We start from the raw sequence: 22,897 nt of genomic DNA, 5'->3' as shown, positions 1-22,897 counted from the left end.
CATATGTCTTTGCATGCAGACACCGCACATGCACAACACTCATGCATTTAAAGTCAACAATAAACTACATTCACTAACCCATTTTAGATCAATTTGAAGTAAACGAAAATATTCAAGTGGAAATTGATGTTGGACAGGGCTTGATTATATCACCATGAGTTGATTGGATGATAAGTAGTAGTTGTTTCAGACCTGAAATGTCAGTTTGCAGTGGATTTAAAATTCATGTTGACTTTAAATGAATACAGTGCCCTTGAATTTGCAATGAATGGCATTATTTAGCAATGTCTACACATATGAATATTGTTATTCTGACAGCTTCATGAAAACATACAGTGCTGTGAACGGGTTTTTGTCTGAATTTCTGAGTTTATGCACATTTTTTGTATTTTATGTAGATTGGTTTAGTATATAGTTTAGTAGTAAAATGAAAACAGTTTCTAGTCTTGCATTTCTTTGCAGTGAAATGTTTCAGTTGTACAATAATGAAACTGTGAAGAAGTATGCCAACAGATGAATCAAAAGCAGAACTGTTCAGTAGGCATGGGTGAAAAGGCATTTTGTTTGGTGGAAAACCACATTAACAGTCAGCTGTTTTGGGGTCAGTATTCTTTCATGTTTTTAAAAGAAATCTCTCAGCTACATTTATTTGATTGATAATACAGTAAATCAGTAATATTTTTACCATTTAAAATTATTGCTTAAATATTTGAGAATATTTTTTAAAATGTAATTTATTCCAGTGATGCAAAGCTGGAATCTTTCAGCACCATTACTCCAGTCTTCAATGTCACATAATCTTCAGAAATCATTCTAACAGGGTTCGTACAGATATACTGCAAAATTAAATTCCACGACTTTCAAGGACTTTTCAAGCACTACTTTATTTTCTAAAGCAAAAGATGCAAAACCTGTTCCGAAGTTCCGATCTAAATCAAATGATTTGCAATTTGTGCTACGAAGTTCTAATCTCAAGCAAAAGATTAACGAAATTCTAATCTAAGTGAAATGAAGAGCGATCCACACTCCGAAGTTCTGATCTAAATCCAATGACTCTCCAACTCACTCCCAAATCTTGACTTGCTCCGAAATCCCAATCTAAATTAAACGATTCGCGCTCCGCGCTCCAAAATTCCAATCTGATGCAAAAGATTCACGAACCAGCTCCAAAATCCCAATCTAAATTAAGCGATTCACAATCCATGCTCCAAAGTTCCAATCTGTAGCAAAAGATTTACGAACCCGCTCCGAAATCCCAACCTAAATTAAGCAATTTGCGCTCCAAAGGTCCAATCTGAAGCAAAAGACTCACGATTCCACTCCAAAATCCAGCTCTAAATCAAATAAGTCACAATCCGCTCTCAGAAGTTCCAATGGGAAGCAAATATTCACAAACCTGCTCTGAAATCCTGATCTAACTCAAACAATTCACAATCTGCTTTCCGAAGTTCAAATCTGAAGCAAATGATTCACGAACCCGCTCCGAAATCCCAATCTAAATAAAGCGATTTGCGCTCAGCGCTCCAAAGTTCCAATCTGAAGCAAAAGATTCTCGATTCCACTCCGAAAATCCTGATCTAAATCAAATAAGTCACAATCCGCTATCCGAAGTTTCAATCTGAAGCAAAAGATTCACGATTTCGCTCTGAAATCCCAATCCAACTCAAATAATTCACAATCTGCTCTCCGAAGTTCAAATCTGAAGCAAATGATTCACGAACCCGCTCCGAAATCCCAATCGAAATAAAGCGATTTGCGCTCAGCGCTCCAAAGTTCCAATCTGAAGCAAAAGATTCTCGATTCCACTCCGAAAATCCTGATCTAAATCAAATAAGTCACAATCCGCTATCCGAAGTTTCAATCTGAAGCAAAAGATGCACGATTTCGCTCTGAAATCCCAATCCAACTCAAATAATTCACAATCTGCTCTCCGAAGTTCCAATCTGAAGCTAAAGATTCAGAACCCGCTCCGAAATTCCAATCTAAATTAAGCGATTTGCGCTCAGCGCTCCAAAGTTCCAATCTGAAGCAAAAGATTCACGATTCCACTCCGAAAATCCCGATCTAAATCAAATAAATCACAATCCACTATCCGAAGTTCCAATCTGAAGCAATAGATTCACGATTTCGCTCTGAAATCTAAATTATCTAAATTAAGCGATTCGCAATCTGCGTTCCAAAGTTCCAATCTAAAGCAAAAGATTCACGATTCCACTCCGAAATCACAATCTAAATGAATTGATTTGCGATCTGCACTCCAAAGTTCCAATCTGAAGCAAAAGATTCACGATTCCACTCCGAAATCATGATCTAAATTAAATGATTTGCGATCTGCACTCCAAAGTTCCAATCTGAAGCAAAAGATTCACGATTCCACTCTGAAATCATGATCTAAATTAAATGATTTGCGATCTGCACTCCAAAGTTCCAATCTGAAGCAAAAGATTCACGATTCCACTCCGAAATCATGATCTAAATTAAATTATTTGCGATCTGCACTCCAAAGTTCCAATCTGAAGCAAAAGATTCAAAAACCTGCTCCAAAGCAAACGATTCAAAAACCTGCTCTGAAATCCCGATCTAAATCAAATGATTCACGATCCACTCTCTGAAGTTCCAATCTGAAGCAAAAGATTCACGATTCCACTCCGAAATCACAATCTAACTCAAATAATTCACAATCTGCTCTCCGAAGTTCCAATCTGAAGCAAAAGATTCACAAACCCGCTCCGAAATCCCAATCTAAATTAAGCGATTCGCAATCTCCACTCCAAAGTTCCAATCTGAAGCAATAGGTTCACGATTTCGCTCTGAAATCTAAATTATCTAAATTAAGCGATTCGCAATCTGCGTTCCAAAGTTCCAATCTAAAGCAAAAGATTCACGATTCCACTCCGAAATCACGATCTAAATGAATTGATTTGCGATCTGCACTCCAAAGTTCCAATCTGAAGCAAAAGATTCAAAAACCTGCTCCAAAGCAAAAGATTCAAAAACCTGCTCTGACATCCCGATCTAAATCAAATGATTCACGATCCACTCTCTGAAGTTCCAATCTGAAGCAAAAGATTCACGATTCCACTCCGAAATCACAATCTAACTCAAATAATTCACAATCTGCTCTCCGAAGTTGCAATCTGAAGCAAAAGATTCACAAACCCGCTCCAAAATCCCAATCTAAATTAAGCGATTCGCAATCTCCACTCCAAAGTTCCAATCTGAAGCAATAGATTCACAATTCAGCTTCGAAATCCCGATCTAAATTAAGCAATTCACGACCCGCTCTCCGAAGTTCTAATCTGAGGCAAAAGATTAGAGTTTCGAAAAGCTCCCTTTCACCCATAACTATACGTGTTTTTGAAAATCATTAAAAGTGATGTTGTAATTCTAAAATGTATGGCTCTTTAAATTTAATCTGGTTTTTGCTAGTGAATCACTTGAAATGAGTTTGAATCAATCTGAGAAGTTCTAGCGTAAATGACTCAATTGATTTGGTTCATCTGTTAGTCTTTTTGCATCCTGAGCTATGTTCACACTACTTCGGCTTAGCTCGCTTTTTTATGAAATTAAATGAAATAAGTGGAAAAAAGTATGATGGTTTTTGAATTGTGTGAATTTTGGGTGAAAAATATGTGCTTATTAAAAAAAAATTAAACACTTATTTCATAGATACATTGCATATCAATAAATTAGTAAATAGAGTGAATATTCCTTCAGGAATGTTGCTATTTTCAAGGGTTTTCCAGGCCTTAAATTTCAAAAAGTGAAATTCAAGTACTTCAAGTAAGCTTTTGTAACATTATAAATGTTTTTACTGTTACTTTTGACCAATTTAATGCATCCATGCATTTTACAGACTCCAAGCTTTTGAACAGCAATGTATGCATCCACATGTTTTGGTTGTAAATCTGATGACATTCATTGTCAAATACGCAAAAATACAGAAAATCAGACAGGGGCAAACACTTTTTCACAGCTCTGTATGCCTCTCGACAACTGTTTCCGCGTACCGTGGCATACAAGACAAGTATGCAATGAAATACTAAATCAATAAAATCAATCCTTAACTAAAAGAATTTTGTAATAGAATGTGCAGCAAAACTGGAAGGCTGCTGCAGATAGGAACATGTTGAACACAAGGCCATCTGTCTCTCATGGATATTATGAATATGGTTATGACTGAATTAATAATGTTTTCAGCGATGAATATGACAGCACAGTGAAAGCCTTATGTGTACTCAGTGAAATGCTGTTCCCGACAAGTCAATCTGATTACTTTTTTCTTCACTGAATAAAACAGAAAAAGAAAAAAAAATTAGACTTGAAAGTATCACTGTGCTCTCAGACACGTGGAGCGATGAGATCACCATGCGTTTAAATTCATTTGGGTGGCGGGAAGAGGGGGGGATCTGTGAGTGGCGATGAGTGACGAGTAAGCCCCGCCCCCCTACTGTCGTCATACCTTTTTGTCTGCCGACGGCACGCTATTGTCCTCCCCTTCATTTATACTCACGGTGGCCGGAGAGGCTCGGGTGGGGTGCGGATAACCGTGACCGTTTCCGCTGCTGCCGGTCCCGCTGCCGGCCAGCATGTAGCCGCCCTGAATCACGTAGCTCCCGCTGCTACCGTTAGCCTCGCCTCCGGAGTCTCCAGAACCGTTCGCCGCCGTCCCAGTGGCTGCCACTACAGCTGTGACTCCGCCCCCTGCCACTGTTGTGGGATTGGCCACGATCTGCCCCGTCCCCGCCACAAACATGGACACCCCTGGGGATCCTGTGGTCACGGAGACGGTGAGAGGGGTGCCGGGGGACGTGGCCTCAGAACCAGAGGCAGGGGTGGTCTCATAGTACTGTCCAGCAGTGGTCTGGGTATACAGAGGCGTCTCGGTGTACGGGAAACTGCTGGAACGACTGGGAGAAAATCAAGAGGGTTAGGATTCTGAATTGAATAATAATCAAATATAATGACTTTTACTACCTTGGGCTTTTTAAACTTTGCAAACATAGTCAAAACTTTCTCAAAATAGTCTTGCTTTATTTTTAATACTGTTGATATTAGACCTTGGGTTAGGTTTAGCAGTTGGGGGTAATGCATTACATAATTAGATTGCTTTTTTCAAGTTTCTAGTACAATGTTAATTTACCAAAATAAGAGGGATCATATAAAATGAATGTTATTTTTTATTTAGTACTGACCTAAATTTCTAAAAAAGACCCTGTTCAAAAGTTTACATACACTTGATTCTTAATATGGTGTTGTTACCTGAATGATCCACAGCTCTGTTTTTTTTTTTGTTGTTGTTGTTGTTGTTTAGTGATAGTTGTTCATGAATCCCTTGTTCGTCCTGAACAGTTCAACTGTCTGCTGTTCTTCAAAAGAATCTTCAGGTCCCACATATTCTTTGGTTTTTCAGCATTTTTGTGTATTTGAACCCTTTCCAACAATGACTGTATGATTTTGAGATGCATCTTTTCACACTGAGGACAACTGAGGGACTCATATGCAACTATTACAGAAGGTTCAAATGCTCACTGATGCTCCAGAAGGAAAAAACAATACATTAAACTTTTGAATTTGAAGATCAGGGAAGATTTAACTTATGTTGTCTTCTGGGAAACATGTAAGTATCTTCCGTAGCCACTGAAGGGCAGTACTAAATAAAAAACATATGATATTTAGGCACCCTTGGCTCTTAATGCATCGTTTTTCCTTCTGAAGCATCAGTGAGCATTTAAACCTTCTGTAATAGTTGCATATGAGTCCCTCAGTTGTCCTCAGTGTGAAAAGATGAATCTCAAAATCATACAGTCATTGTTGGAAAGAGTTCAAATACACAAAAATGCTGAAAAACTAAATAATTTATCTGAAGACAGTTTAACTGTTCAGGTCAACTATCAGTAAACAAAAAAGTTTCAGATAACAACACAGTATTAAGAATCAAGTGTATGTAAACTTTTGAATGGGGTCATTTTTATAAATTCAGCTATAATTTTCTCTCGTGGACTATATGTAAACATCTTTTATGTGAAATATCCTTTTCAGGTCAGTACTTGACTTCAACTTTATATTTGACACCACAACTGAGATTCAGATTCTACAGTAAAAAGCAGTGCTAATCTTTTCTTAAAATGCAAGTGCAAAGCTTAGCTTAACCTATGGTTAACAAAGGCCTTAACAAAGAGCTAGCTGTAAATTCAGGAAATATCTATATCCTGAAAAGCCCTGTAGCTGATTCAGCACATGTGCACAGGGCTTACAGAGTTTCCTGTAAATACTCACATGGTGCTGGTGGTGTAGTTTGCATCTGCTCCTTCCACATACTGCACCTGGTTAGTATACACATGCTGGACTGGCACCTGTTGAAGCTGTTGCTGTACCTGCGGTGCACATACATTACAAATTCAGAAGGCAAAATTCACACAATCACAGTTCTACAACTCAACTCTTCAAAAAGACATGCCTGCAGCCACATTCAGTGCACTAAATCAGTGTTTCCCAACCGTTAAAATAGTACCTTTCAAAAACATCCTCAGCAGTACGGTTCAAGTGCTTGTCCTCAACAGTAAACCCAAAAATATGTTCATTTTACTCATATTACAGATAGCATTAATTATAATAATTAATATAATTGAAACAACAACAAAAAAAATCACTTTTTAACTTAAAAAACTCAATAATGTAGGTGAAAAATAGTCGATTTCTCCAAAAAATTAAGCAGAAATTATTATTTTATTTGAGACATTTGATAAAAAAATAGTTTATAAAGATTTTATTAAGATAATATTTAAAAATATATAACTGATCATATAAAAGTAATATAAAAATATTTGATGTCTACAAATGTTTAATCTTTTGAAAAAATGTGAGATTTTTAATATTTTTCTTAAGAAGTATCTTATGCTCACCAAGCCTGCATTTATTTAAACAATAACAATAACATTTTGAAATATTTTTACAATTTAAAATGACTTTTTTCTATTTGAATACATTTCAAAATGTAATTTATTCCTGTGATTTTAAAGCTGAATTATTAGCATCATTACTCCAGTCACATGATCCTTCAGAAATCATCCTAATATTCTAATTTGCTGCTCATAAAACATTTATTTATTTATTTATTATTATTATTGTTGTTATTATTATTACGTTAAAAACAGCAGAGTAGAATTTTACTCAATTCTTTTAAATATTGATAATAATAAAAAATGTTTCTTGAATCAGCATATTAGAATGATTTCTGAAGGATCATGTGACACTGAAGTCTGGAGTAATGATACTGAAAATTTAGCTTTGCATCACAAAAATAATTAGTGTTTTAAAATATATTAAAATAAAAAACAGCTTCTTTAAATTGTACAAATATTTACAATATTACTGTTTTACATAAAAAAATCTTACCAAACCCCAAACTTTTATAATGTAGGCTCCCCACAGACTCTTGGTTGGAAATCACTGCACTAAATGATCTACAACAATCATTTTACTCTCAATGACTGACCACGCTGTGTTTTAACTAAAGTCACCTACACTATAGGTAGAGGGCATCTCATAGAGGTAAGACTGCACATCTGGCACAGGAGCAGAGGTGCAGGAGACCCTGTCCGTCTCCCAGCCCACTGACATGACAGGTAGGGAAAAGGTGACAGGTGCATAGGTGACAGGTAGGGATGGAGGGAAACAGGATGAGCATTCCAGCAAAGCTCTATTAAGAGATGCATAAGATAAACTGTCTCCGATCAGGTTACTGCTTTTCTCTAGTAGTACTACTGTAGGCCTACACTCCAACCAGTCTTCTATCTGCCTCTGTCTCCTCGCTTCACTCTCTCTCTGTGCATCACTTCCTCTCTGTCTGAGAAAAGGGTTCTGAAAGCAACCGCCAGAGGGTTAGATGACTGTCTGCTTCGTGAATTTTGCATTTAAGGAATAGTCCAGCCACTTTTTCATTAAAAAACTATTCCTTTTAATGCAATACTTTCAAGATGACATGATTGGGAACATAAAATGCATTTTGAAGAGAGGGAGCATCAATTTGACTGTAAAGCCAGTCTCCACTGACATATTAGCACACATTTATATGTGTGAGAGAGCTCACCTCCTGTGTCAGGTGTACAGATTGTAGGCTGGTGACATTCAGCTGGGTCCCCGGCTCTGTTTTCGTTGTCTGAGATGTGGCTTGAACTACTGACCTCTGTTAATAGATGACAGGGAAAAATGAAAAACATCAGCTGATTGAACAAGCGAGAATCTAGTATATCTTAGGATGTTACAAAAAGAAGCTTCTCAGACATTCAACTTAATATTTTTTTCTCATTAAAAAGCCTTACGCCTGACGAAATGAATCGCTCTTGTGTTTAAAATGAGATAAAGACTCTAGTCATATCAGTGGCCTAAAAAACAGTATTTGGGGCAGAGATGTGAAGATCACATGTTAACCTAAATAACACTCTCTTTACCTCAGTAACCCTCCTGTTTTCAGATGCTTCTTCTTATGGATAAATAGACTGCATCTTACTGTAAATTGTGCATGTCTATAATGCTATTGGGAAATGTGAACTTCCTAACCAAAGCACACACACTTTGTGGTTAAAATATATATACATTTTTTTTTTTTTTTTTAGAAAATGGCTGATTGTTTTACTAGGTAAGACTCTTATTCCTCGACTGGGATTGTGTAGAGCCTTTTGAAACTGCAATTTGGACCTTCAACCCACTGATCCCCATTAAAGTCCACTATATGGATAAAAATACTGAAATGTTTTCCTCAAAAACTTTTTTTGACTGAACAAAGAAAAACATGAACATCTGGGATGTCATGGGGGTAAACTAATCCTTTAAATCTAAGAAAAACAGACATTATATGGCTTTGTGTGAAGTCTGAGAATACAAGGAGGTCTGCATTAGCACTTGGATATATAGATGTGCTCCAGTTAACCTGAAGAAAAGGTTATCTAGCACTGTGCATATTTACCAGAATCTGTGGGACATTCCAACAGAACTGTGACACTACCAGTTTGTCTTTAACAAATTCTTTTTTTAAAGCAGTGGTTTCCGCTGGTGACCTCACATTAACACTAGGTGCTGTTCAGGGTTTTTGTGATGGTAGACAACAGTAGAAACACTCAATCGTCATGTCTCATTCGTTTGAGGACTGCAGGGCAAGGCTTTTTCTAAGAACTGCTGTTCTACAAAACTCAAACAGACTCAACAACAAGCAATGCTGTATATTTCCTCCATCTGTGGACTGACTGAGGCCCAGGTGTTAAAAAATCCTCTCCCAGTTTTCTAAGCTTCAACAACACTTCTTCCAATCTGATGAAATCTAATTTAATTAGACCACATTGAAGTAAAAAAGGCACTTTGTATTAAAGAAAGTTTTTGGATTTTTACAGTTATGTATTTTTATGTATTACAAGACCTAAATTGTAATGCATTCTTTTGAACACTTAAGATCGTAGTTTTTAACCATTTAAGACATTCACATACTAAAATATATGACCTTGATTACTTTGTTTTATTCATGTACAGATATTCGTGTTATCATGACCTTGAATTTGGTTAAAAGTTTGAATATGGAAGTTTTTTAAATGTTTTTAAAAGTAGTTTTTGTTCACCAAGGTTATATTTACAGCTGCCCCTTAATAATCGACTAACCATTAGTCAATCAAGGCAGGCAGTCTTTGACGGACAGATCGTTAACGGCTGGTCTATGTGGTAAAATAGTACATCAGGCAGAACATCCAAACACTCACCTATTATTCATCGACCTCAAATATGGCTTTTCATCTGAAAGATGTAAGTAGTAGCAACTTTACATGGCAGCTCAATCTAATGTTAACCTAGAAAAATGTGCACTATTGAAGTGTCAAAGTGTGCAAAGTGTGGAAGCTGACCAGTAGCACACTCCCTACATGACAGATGGAGGTGCCAATGCGGCCATTTTTTCTTAAAATACTCCATTTTTAGTCATACAGATAAAAGTAATAAATCTTTTGAAGCTGTAAAGACACTAAGTTTATCTGTGTACACTCACAATAACAACGAAACGTTGTGCTTTTGTAAAATAATTAAAGCCAACAGGATGCACTTTCTGCCATCTCGGTCTCTGTGAACTTGAGCGTGAAACTTCAAAACTCTGTGTATGCTTGCCTTACAAACATGCATATATATAGAGAGAGAGTGAAATATCTACTTTTAAATGAACAAATTCAAATAGAAATCATATGTTCACAGATTATGTAATCCGTATGAAACATGCATACAGGCAATTAAATGCTCATTATTATGATTTGCATAGTTTATTAATTAACATGCGACTAATAGTCAAATAATGGTTCAAATGAACGACTACTAGTCGACCAGAAAAAATCTTTAGTGGAGGGCAGTTTAATAGTGAAATATTATTACAATTTAAAAGAACTGTTTTCTATTTGAATATATTTTAAACAGTAATTTATTTATGTTAACGTTTAGGGTTAGTGTTACCTGTTGGGCGGTCTGCACCTGTTGCACCACCTGTGTTGGAACTCCAGTCTGGACTACAGCAGCAGGAGGACTAGAATCTGACACAGAGTCACTGGAATGAAGCGAACCCTCTACAGGAAGGAACATGGAGGAAAAGAGTATATTAATATTTATGTGACAGTTCTTTCTAGGTACTCAAATCTGATTGGCTAAAAAGAGTGTCATATTAGAGTATATCAGAACTCCAACCGCCGCTTCACCATTTGTAATTGTATCACTCCGCTTACACAGCGAAAATCCACTTTAATTAAAAAAAAATATTACTGTTTTTGTGTCACGGAATGTAGTTTAAATTGTTTTTCAGGCGAGAACGTACATGTTTATAGTTCAAATATGCAGTTTGTTAATAGTTAATAGATAGTAGATAGCATCTACTTGAAAATTTGTTTTGACATTTTTGGAGATGTAAGCTCCAGGGCGTCAGCCCTGAACCACCCGAGAGCAGCCTCACCTCAGCCAGATCTTCTGGAATTTACCGCCAACTCTGATGTCTATATAGTGGTTAAACGTGGTAAAATTTGTTTTGGGTAGATCTAACAGGCAGTCTTTGGTCTAATTCATCTATTATTTGAGAGCAAATTGTTTTGGAAAAATCTCATCATGTTTATGTAAATTCAATGATGTATGTCAGAGCGCTGCCTGTGTACTTTTGACTGAATTGCCTATAAACTTGTATGATGGCTGTTTTTGTTTATTAAATATAATTATTCAATAAATAATTTGATTATACTGTTAAGTATTGAGAAATGGTGCATGTGTTCATGATGGTGATTTACGTCACATTGTTTCGACATTAAATGCCAACAAGACACTGTTTTTACGAGTCAGCAGTAAAGACTTTTATATAGAAAAATTAACAATGTCATAAATAGAAGTTATTTTTCCTTTTAACAACAGATTAATGCAGCTAACAAATGCACTGATCAGCGCTGTCATTGGGAAACACAATTAACAGATAAAAGGATATTAATGTTACGACAAAGATATCGCTTTTCTCAGTGGATATTCAAACTAATGTTTTATTGTAAGTATGAGATTGAGCTGAAAAATGAATGCTATATCAGATGCAGGTAATCACACTCACTCAGTCCATCTCTCTCTCATAATACTCTACTACACATAATATGCTGCTTTTACTACAGTAATACAATAAGCTTTTAATGAAGCAACTCAATGTTTCTTTGTTTCCCGTTTTTTTAAGCGACGTTTCGAATTAGTAATGGGGCTTTGGCTCAGCTGTTCAACTGTCAAACTGAGATTTAAATCTGTGGCAGAAGGAAGTAGGTCTGCACAACAGAGAAATTTTAAAGAAACTCTGATATTTTTACTTATGTATTTACACACTCATGCTGTCGAACTGTTGTATAAATGCAATTTTAACAGCCATATCTCACATAGACGAGTGTGCTATTGCTCATTTATGAAACTGTTCTTTCTGGTCCTCGAATCTGATTGGCTGAGTGGAGTGTGATATTGTAGTGTTGTCAGCACTCCAACCATTTCACCATTTGAAGTTGCTAGCACCATGCTCTACTGTTTGAGCTTTTTTTTGAGCAGACTACAGCATGTCATTCATACTTAGGTTGAGGTAAGATGTTTATTAACTCTTACCTGTAACTGTGACAACGATGTACTGTGGTGTATTCTGACTGCTGGACTGCGTTGGTGAGCTCTGAATCTCAGCTGTGACATATTGGGTCTGTGTGGGTGGGGCTTGTGCAGGCGGTGCCTGGGCGATTGCCTGGCTCTTCTGTGCTTGTGAGGGAGGGGGCGTGGTCTGGCCGGTTGGTGGGGCCGCTGAAGGTGTGGCCCCTGTAGTCTGAAGTTCAGCCAGGAATTGTTGGGGAGTTGCCGTCACGGTGGCAGTCTGGGCTGATGTGGGAGTCACACCGCCTCCCTGAGGCTGGGAGGTCTGCTGCAGCTCCCTCACATACGCTGGAGTTGCCATTAGATTACCCTGGACTGAATGCAAAAAAGGGGAATCACTGCTCCACATGATAATATATACAATAAAATAAACAAAAGAAAATGGAAAAGTACATTTAAATGCAGTTGTATTATTAGAGAAGGTGAATTTTGGTGTATTGCTAAGATAATAGATGCCTTCTACATAAGTCAATAACTAAGGAATAATTACAACCAATTACAATTACAACGCCACGTGTCGGGGTCTTGATTACCATTTCAGGGGTTTTAAAGGATTAGCTCACTCCAGGATTTAAATTTTCTGATAATTTACTCACCCACTCCCTCATTCAAGATGTTCATGACTTTCTTTCTTCAGTCGAAAAGAAAGGTTTTTGAGGAAAACGTTCCAGGATTTTTCTCCATATAGTGGATTTTTATGGGGATCAACTGGTTGAAGGTCCAAATTGCAGTTTCAATGCAGCTTCAAAGGGCTCTACATGATCCCAGTTGAGAAATAAGGGTCTTATCCAGCGAAACGATTGGTCATTTTCCAACAATGTTGGATGATTTAGAAGCTGGAGGAGAAAATGAGATGGAGTTTTTCGCCCTACCCTACCTTTTTGAAACGAAGTACACTAGAAAAACCAACCTCGCGTGAACTTTACAACATGATTACGTAATGCATAGAGTAGTAGATGCGCATCGCAGAGCTAGTGCAAAATGAGCATTTGTGGTTAAAAAGTATATATATATTTTTTTTTTTTAGAAAATGGCTGATTGTTTCGCTAGATAAGACCCTAATTCCTCAGCTGGGATTGTGTACAGCGCTTTGTAGCTGCATTTAAACTGCAATTTAGACCTTCATCTCGTTGATACCCATTGAAGTCCACTATACAGAGAAAAACCTTAATTAAAAGAAAGAAAGACCTGAACATCTTAGATAACATGGGGGTGAGTAATTTATCAGGAAATTTTAATTCAGGATTGAACTAATCCTTTAATGTGTATTATCTCACTTATTACAAACTGACTTGCCACATATATCAGTTCCTAGCAAACAAGTTCAAGATGAACCTTTCAAGGGATAATGCACAATCAAACAATCAAACCAATTATTACATGGATTTTCACCAAATAAATATTTACATTGACATGAAACATTGATTTGAGTTGAAACATTTTGAAAATCTCATCAGTTTATTTTGCTATAATTCACTAGAAATGTGCAAAATATTCATCCTGGCAACAAGATAAACACTACAACAATATTACAGTACTATAAATATTACAGTTCTCTGAATAAATTTTCAATGCAGTCAATAAGTGATACAAAATCAGCATTTGTATGAAACAAGAGAGTAAGTTAGCGGAGTGATATGAGAGACATATTAGACCCTGTTGAAAAAACAGCATATGCTGGTTAGGTAAGTTTTGAAGCATGGTCGCTAGTTTAAGCTGGTACTTAGTTGGTTATGAGCTGGTTTCAGCTGGTCAAAAGCTGGCCCTAAGAAACTGGCAAACCAGTTGCAGTTGCAACCTTACCAGCATATGCTGTTTTTTTTTTAAAAAAGGGGAAGCTGCAGCCTCGGACAACCAGATGACCAGTCTGTTATTCAGCATTGCTATGGATGACAGCAATTACTGGGGAATATAAGTCCTCCAAAGACGCAAATGACAAGTCAGAATCACGCACTTCAGAGAGCCATGCAATTTTTTACATTTCACCATCGCCATTAACTTGCCAATAGTGTAGCATGAGTTATGCACAGATGTAAAAGGTCTAAGTATGACCAGTAATACTACAGATCCTTGCCACATCTAACACTATCAAAGTTAGATGGCTTTTCATTATTATCACTAATCACATTCACTAAGCACCACTTTGGCACAACCATACGGCTCCAGTAAAGCCCTAAAGACTACAACCATTGTTGGGCCAGCAAAAAGAAGAGGAGGGAAGGTTAGGGCAGAGCTTTAGGTGTCCTGTTACCAGTAACCTGATCACTGCTTGCAAATGAATGAGGGCACAGACCATTGTCAAGAACACAAAGTAGGACATGGGCACAAAAAAAAATTAAAAATGAAATTAAAAATAAGGTGCATTTCTCTCATTTTGAAAAAATATCTTAGACATTAAAATCTGCAGTACATTTTACTTTCTTGACAGTATTGTTCCCAGAATTTGTAATGCATATAACTGATATCAATGTCAAAGTGTTACTCTAATCGGGCAAATGTATGATTCCATACAATCCTCAAATCAAGCCTGTAAGCATTTAGCTTCCTTCTTTAGGATATTAAGTAAAGATCATGTTCCATGAAGACATTTTGTAAATTTCCTACTGTAAATGTATCAAAAATTTATTTTTGATTAGTAACATGTATTGCTAAAAACTTCATTTAGACAACTTTAAAAGGGATATTCTCAGTATTTAGATTATTTGCACCCTCAAATTTGTTTCTTGGCCAAATATTGTCCTATCCTAACAAACCATACAGCAATAGAAAACATATTTATCCAGCTTTCTTTTAAATGAGGGTCACGTATATTATGAATTTGTATTGTTGCACTTGTTTTATTTTGCATTACTTGTGCATACAAACAAAAAACGTTCTTATATGACTACAAATATTTACACAATATCATAATAATTATAATAAATACATAATCTAATGCATAGCAATGAAATATTTGCATGAATTCACAGGTATTGGCTCATCAGTAGGCTTCTACAATATACACATATGCACCTATTGGGCATTAATAAATCAATAGAAATGTCAATAAATATATATTAACAAAGCAAACACATAAAGTAAGACAGAATCACTCAATATTAGACACACAAAAGAATCTACTCGTGAACGTGCACAAATTTAGACCCAGTGTCTGCGCAGGCAAATTTCCTGCTTTGCATCTTATTTACAATGCACTGACTCGCATGAAAGCTATATTTCATATGGTTTAATATCCAGTGAGCACCGAGTGGTCAGTAAAGGTTAAGAACCGGAGAGCATCTGGTTTATCCAGCGATAACTGCAGGTTTGTCAACTTGGTCGTCGGTGTAACTATGCCAACAGCGTTTATAACACCTGGCTCCATAGCAACGCTAGCCGAATGCTACGGATGGGTGGCTATCCAGCAATGTGTATGGAGACTCACGTATTATTGCAAACAACACCCGCCATTTTGTACAACCTATCTAGTATATCGTCATAACAACGAGCAGCATTTTGCTGAGGCTGGTAATGGTAAGGTCTATGCTTTGCGAGACGCGTCTGTCTAGCGCACGACCCGATCGCTTAGCACGCCCGCTCACCAATAATGATTATTGGACATCGATAGACGCCTAAAATATCATCATCCTCGCACCTGTTTCTGTTTTCCATATAGTGTGACTTCATATGAAATATAAAAAACGAAATCACCTCTTATTCCGACTGACTTTTCCAGCGGTACTTTTGATTTAATATGCTTTTTTCAATGAATCGGGTTGTTGTTGTTGTTGATTCTCGTTGCTGGGTTCTTGTCACCACGACTACCGTGGCTATGGCGCTTCGTCCTCACCCGGGCAACTGTTGCTACCCACTCGCTGCGTTCCCGCCCCCTTTCTTCGCTCTGATTGGTTCGAATACAATAACTATAACGCCGCGTCTTGCTATTGGTGGAACCTTGGAGGCAATGTGACATGCGGCATCTGGTTCGTCTGAAGCGTGTCAATCATAACCGAGCCAGACAGGGGTTTTGAGGACTGATCTGAAAGCAGTCGTGTTGGTAGGTTTACGTTCGCTCATACTGATAGCAACTGATAGAAAGCTGATCTGAATCTACGTCGTATTAGAGCTTTTAACACGATCCTGCAGTCTCTTCTTCCAAATACAACGAAATGTACATATAGTATTTGGATATGTATGTATGACTCAACATGGACAACAAAACCAGACATAAGGGTCAATTTTATTAAACTGAGATTTATACATCAGCTGAGATACAACTATTTGAAAATCTTAATATTGAGAAAATTGCCTTTAAAGTTGTCCAAATGAAGTTAGCCATGCGTATTACTAATTAAAAATCAAACTATTGGTCGATGCCTGACCAATGAACAACGCTAGCCATCGCGAATCTTGGATTGCAGTGCAGTAAGAAACATTTTCTAATGCATATGTATCAGTTATTAGTAAAACACTGGAAACTATTTTCATTGAATATCCTTACATTTTAGGGGATTTTGCACTGCATTCATCTTGTCATTTAGTTATAATCTGCTAAACAAATAATGCAACATCTTTCATATGTATATCCTACTGCAGATCAGTATCAGTATCAGATCAGTAAGATCGCTGTGCCAGAACCGCTGAGAAACAGTTACGACATGCTTTGATCTCGCCGCCACACGGTCACGTGGTTCATGGAGCTCTCAACAGTTCCAAAAACTCTGTATTTGCAGCAATTCCTAGTAATTATTAACACATAAAGTGCATTGATTTTGGTACTAAATAATATGCACTATAATATAATAATAATATGTCTATTATTCCAGTGCAAAAAGGCAAATTAGAGGCATTTAGTGGCTAGAAGGATAATATTCATATGTAATGCCATGGTTTAACCACTAGATGCTCTTATGGCTTTTTAATAAATAATTTTAGCTCTAGTTTCTCAAAACAGTATTGCCGGTCATATACTGCTCATGTTTTTAGATATAGCTTTTTAATGTACATTTAGGCATTATCAAGCACTCGATTTTTATACGTTTTTTTTTTATTGTTGCATTTAAAAGGTTCATTAATGACATCCCATGTTATTTTATTATATCCATATAAGTACAAGTGAATATTAATAAAGACAAGCAAATTAGGAATTTAAAGAAGTTTAAATTATATATTTTTTTTAAAAGTTATATGGTAAATCTGGTACAGCGATATTCATTGGTCAGGCATCGACCAATAAAATTACTTAATTCCCACCCTAGCCCCACCCCCGACTCTGCGCTCTCACGTCTGCATTTACAAGTGCACGAGTGAGTTTTGCAACAGGAACATCGCAAGAACAGTAGCAAAAGTCAAAGCACTAAAATTTGAAGTTGTACTGCCAGATGTGAGAGGCTGTAAGTGCCGACTTGGGGTTGTACAGTAAAACTGAAGTAAAGTGCGAAAGCAAATATGTCGTACACACTTGTATCTTTCCTTTTGTTTATGTGAATGTCATTTTACACATTTGTAGCTATTAATGTGCAACTTCAAATTCAAAACACGGGTGTTTTGATCATTGTCTGTGTGTGCAAATCAACAGATTCAGCTTTTCACATCAGAGCTGTGAGTTCAAATTTCAGCTTACAAATACGAATATTAATATGACAAGTTTTCACATTCAAATCAACAAGCTCTCGAGTTTTGCTACTGTTTTACCTTCATCCTATGTACTCACAATGTTGCTATTGTTGCTATAAGAGAGAAAGACATAAAAGTATTTCCTGATTATAAATGTAGGGGTGTAGTTAAAATCAGTCTCAGCCAATGGACTAAAACATACACTGTTTCAGTAGTGACATGAAAATGTATGCATGACCACCATCCCCACAGGCAAAGCTGTACGTCAAATATTGTGGTTAATGTCTCTCGAAATGTCATGCTGTTGTCATTGATATCATCACATTCGTTAAAAAGTAATTATTCTGTTGTCATTTTGGATATTGGTGACCTTTGTCCGTGTGGTTGCGAAGATCGCTCGTGTGCAATGGACTGCGTTATCACACTTTGAAAATGCCATGCTGCTACATCTCTTTGTCTCTTAACCTCTACACCTCACAGTCATCACTCCGTCTGAAAAAAATGGAAAAAATTAATTATGCATTAAAGTGCAAAGAAGGTGAAACAAGCTTTCGGGTGAACTCAGGACACAGATTTTATGAGAGCTGTGCTATTGCTTTCATCAGTGAATAGACTGATATACAGTGAATATATATGTGTAAAAGTTTTTTTTTTTTCACATTTTGTTGCAACATTATGTTAAACTGCTTTAAATTAGTTTTTCCCCACATCAATTTACACTCCACACACCATAATAATGACAAAGCAAAAACCAGATTTGCAAGTTTTACAAATGTATTAAAAATAAAACACTGAAATAAGTACATTGCATAAGGAAAGGAAAGGAAAGGAAGTGAGGTGAGGCCAAGTATGGTGACCCATACTAGGAATTTGTGCTCTGCATTTAACCCATCCAAGTGCACACACACAGTAGTGAACACACACACACCGTGAACACACACCCGGAGCAGTGGGCAGCCATTGCTGCGGCGCCCGGGGAGCAGTTGGGGGATCGGTGCCTTGCTCAAGGGACTCACCTCAGCCGTGGTATTGAGGGTGGAGAGAGTGCTGTACATTCACTCCCCCCACCTACAATCCCTGCCGGACCTGAGAATCGAACCTGCAACCTTTGGATTACAAGTCCAACTCTCTAACCATTAGGCCACGGCTGCCCCCAAAAGTATTCATACCCTTAACTCAGTACATAGTTGAAGCACCTTTACAGCCGCAAGTCTTTTTGGGTATGATGTGACAAGCTTTGCACATCTGCATTTGGCATTATCTGCCATTCTTTGCCTCACCTTTTCACCTCTCAAGCTCTGTCAGCTTGGATGGGGGCTGGCAGACATTTTCTAGAGTCCTATTTTTTCCAGTCGTCTTCCATTATGGATAATGCTTCTGTGAACCTTCAATGCAGCAGATTTTTTTCTGAACTCTTCCCTAGATCATTGCCTTAACAAAAGTCTGTCACTGAGCTCTACAGGCAGTTATCTTGGCCTCAGGACTTGGTTTTTGCGCTGATATGCATTTTCAGCTGTTAGACCTTTTCTGAGAGGTGTGTGCCTTTCTAAATCATACTCATTCAAATGAATTCGCCACAGTTTAACTCCACTCGAAGTGTAGTAACATCTAGAAGCAATATGAAATCCCCTGAGCTAAATTTTGAGTGTCCCAGAAAAGGGTATGAATACTTATGCAACAGGATCTTTTCAGTTTTTTATTTTTAATAAATTTGCAAAGTTGTTACAAACCTGTTTTTTGCTTTGTCATTATGGTGTATGAGATGAAGATTGATGTGGAACAAAAAGTAATTTAAAGCAGTTTAACATAATGCTGCAATAAAACAAAACGTGAAAAAAAATGAAGGGGTATGAATACGTTTGCAAGGCACTGTATGACCCTGGACCACAGAACCAGACATAAGGGTAAAAGGGAAATCTGAAAGTTGAATAAATAAGCTTTCTATTGATGTATGGTTTGTTAGGATAGGAACATATTTGGCCGAGATCTGGAATCTGAGGGTGCAAAAAAATCTAAATATAGAGAAAATCGCCTTAATTTCCTAACGATTTTTACCATAAATGAAAAAATCTATAATTTTGACGCATACAATGTAGTGTTGGCTATTGCTACAAATAAACCCATGCTACTTTAGACTGGTTTTGTGATCCAGGGTCACATATATTTGTGCATTTTTTCTTTACAGCATTTAAACAAAAACATGCATTTAAGAATATACCTCACCTATACATTTTAACTTTAATTATTACTTTAACTATTACTAAATTAGGAAAAAATAATAAAGCATTCAGTATTTCAAACAGTAATGGTTATAGGTTTAATTCCCAAGAAATGATCAAATGTGTGTCTTGAAGCATCTGCCAAATGCATAAAAATCTAAATAAGAAGATTAACTGCAATGAATTTAATGGAGAAACAGACAAACATCTTAATTCAATCACTGCACGTACGGAGCAATCACTGTTGTTCATTAAGCAATATCCTGACATGAGTCGTATGGCAAATATGATTCATCGATTTAAATGAAGAAAGAGTGTTTCGTGTCACAGAATGCCCTTATAATTACACACTCACCTTTCCTGCTCATGCTTTTGTTACCAGAAAGGTCTCTGCCGCTATCTTACAGGGTTATCTGTGACTCCTGAGCTTGCTTGGAGGGGGGGTTTGAGCATGTTTGCCCCTCACCTCTTTATAAGCAGGAACAAGGACCTGGGAAAAATCACAGAACTTTGCTATCAAACAGGCACCTGGTTCCAAACCAAAGGGAGCCCAGCAGGAAACCAGCTTCTGAACATCAACCGCTGCTGTCAGTGAATATCTGCTCTCAGCATGATGTGGAAAACCACAGCGCTTGCAGTGTGTCTGCTGCTGGCTGGAGTACAGGCTCTGGACGGCCCCTCGTACGGAGTCAAATTATGCGGGCGGGAGTTCATCCGCGCTGTCATCTTCACCTGCGGAGGCTCTCGATGGAAGCGCTCCTTGACAAATACAGGTTAGTATTACAGCAGGTTTTGTAAAACTTTAAAGACAGTATCAGTATCAGTATAAGTAATATTTGTTTTTAGCCTTGCTAATAATAGAAAATGTTTCTTGAGCAGCAAATCAGCATATTATAATGATTTCTGAAGGAACATGTGATACTAAAGACTAGAGTAATGATGCTGAAAATTCAGCTTTGCATCACAGGAATAAATGACATTTTAAAATATATTCAAATAGACAGCAGTTATTTTAATTTGGAATTAAAATTGTGATTATTATTACAATTACTATTGTAATAATAACCACAATAATTTAGATTTTACTGTATTTTTAACAAATAAAAGCAGCTTTGGTGAGCATAAAAGACTTCAAAATGAACACACGCACAGTCGCACACACAATCATATCAACCCTGAAAGGTTTTAAGAGTATAATTTCAAAACTAATTAAAACTCTAATATATTTGAGATTGTTCAAAGTGTATACAGACTTGTAGTGTACATACAGTTGAGGTCAAAAGTTTACATACACCCTGCAGAATTGGCAAAATGTTAATTATTTGACCAAAATAAGAGGGGTCATACAAAATGCATGTTATTTTTTAATTAAGTACTGACCTGAATAAGATATTTCACATAAAAGACGTTTACATATAGTCCGCAAGAGAAAATAAAAGTTGAATTTATAAAAATGACCCTGTTCAAAAGTTTACATACACTTGATTCTTAATACTGTGTTGTTACCTGAATGATCAACAGCTTTTTTTTTTATTTAGAGATAGTTGTTCATGAGTCCCTTATTTGTTCTGAACAGTTTAATTGCCCGCTGTTTTTCAGAAAAAAATCCTTCAGGTCCCACAAATTCTTTGTTTTTAGCTTTTTTTTTTTTTTTTTTTTTTTTTTTTTTGTATTTTAACCCTTTCCAACAATGACTGTATGATTTTGAGATCCATCTTTCACACTGAGGACAACTGAGGGACTCATATGCAACTATTACAGAAGGTACAAACGCTCACTGATGCTTCAGAAGGAAACACAATGCATTAAGATTTGGGGGTGAAAACTTTTAGAATTTGAATATTAGGGTAAATTTTACTTATTTTGTCTTCTGGGGAAAATGTAACTATCTTCTGTAGCTTCTGAAGGGCAGTACTACATGAAAAAATATGATATTTAGGCAAAATAAGTAGAATTTAAAGAATTTGTGGGATCTAAAGGATTCTTCTGAAGAACAGCAGGCAGTTTAACTGTTCAGGACAAACAAGGGACTCATGAACAACTATCACTAAACAAAAAAAAAACAGCTGTGGAACATTCACAACAACACAGTATTAAGAATCAATGGGGTGTAAAATTTTGAACGGGGTCCTTTTTTTTATAAATTATACTCTTATTTTCTTATGTGAACATATTTTTTGTGAAATATCTTATTCAGGTCAGTACTAAATAAAAAATAACATGCATTTTGTATGACCACTTTTTTATTTTGGTAAAATAATAAAAAAAAATTACATAACAGGCATACGTCGAAGTCTTTGACATTTCAATGTGTTACTTACTGTTTCTTATTTTTAGAGTGAAGAGTTTCCTTTCTTATTTCACAGATGAAATACTGGACTTATTCAACTCGTATGACAATAATGCTCCAGACAGCGCAGTGCTGTATGGTGCTGCATTGTCCTCCCAGCATGTCACTGACTCAAATCTACCATCACTGGCACAAGGTGAACAGGAAGGTGGCATGTTCAGCAGACCAGCGCGCTCTCCCATTTCAGAGGAGGTGCTGGAAGCGTTGCGTACCGTGGACAGAAAGGGACGCGATGTAGTGGTGGGACTGTCCAACGCCTGCTGCAAGTGGGGCTGCAGCAAAGGAGAAATCAGCTCCCTTTGTTGAGACTAACCTTCTTTATGGCATGAGTGAATAAAAGTGTGAGTGTGTGTGCTTCCCATCCTGTTTAATTTTTTTGTCTCTATTAATATATTGTGCTTGAGACTTTAAATAATGATTTAATGTTGTAATGTAATGAGTCACTTTTTTGTATTTAATTCAGTGTGTTGGCTTTTTAATCTTTATCTGAAGTATATTTCACTCTTGAATAAAAAGGATTATTTGCATTAATCGCTAATGAATCAGTTTGTGCTCATTTGCATAT

General features: G+C 36.8%; 2 protein-coding genes across 3 annotated transcripts in view; one reads left to right on the top strand and one right to left on the bottom strand.

Moving 5' to 3' along the window:
- Nucleotides 1–15,993, bottom strand: part of rfx1a (regulatory factor X, 1a (influences HLA class II expression)) — a 32,697-nt gene extending 16,704 nt beyond the window's left edge. For both annotated transcript variants that reach the window (XM_073833568.1, XM_073833569.1), the window contains exons 1-6: nt 15,859–15,993; nt 12,133–12,483; nt 10,483–10,592; nt 8,093–8,188; nt 6,280–6,377; nt 4,514–4,910 (exon numbers count right to left, since the gene is read on the bottom strand). In XM_073833568.1, coding sequence (XP_073689669.1) covers nt 4,514–4,910; nt 6,280–6,377; nt 8,093–8,188; nt 10,483–10,592; nt 12,133–12,469 — 1,038 coding nt within the window. In that variant the 5' untranslated portion in view covers nt 12,470–12,483; nt 15,859–15,993. The remainder of the gene's footprint in view (nt 1–4,513; nt 4,911–6,279; nt 6,378–8,092; nt 8,189–10,482; nt 10,593–12,132; nt 12,484–15,858) is intronic.
- A 4,512-nt stretch (nt 15,994–20,505) lies between these two features.
- On the top strand, nt 20,506–22,863 carry rln3a (relaxin 3a). The gene is made up of 2 exons (XM_073833567.1): nt 20,506–20,755; nt 22,349–22,863. The coding sequence occupies exons 1-2, from the start codon at nt 20,593–20,595 to the stop codon at nt 22,636–22,638; spliced, it is 453 nt and encodes a 150-aa protein (XP_073689668.1). The 5' UTR covers nt 20,506–20,592; the 3' UTR covers nt 22,639–22,863.
- Nucleotides 22,864–22,897: the final 34 nt, after the last annotated feature.

Source organism: Garra rufa, chromosome 1 (genome assembly GCF_049309525.1).
Source record: "Garra rufa chromosome 1, GarRuf1.0, whole genome shotgun sequence".
NCBI classification, from domain to species: domain Eukaryota; kingdom Metazoa; phylum Chordata; class Actinopteri; order Cypriniformes; family Cyprinidae; genus Garra; species Garra rufa.
This window is presented reverse-complemented; position numbering and strand designations above follow the sequence as displayed.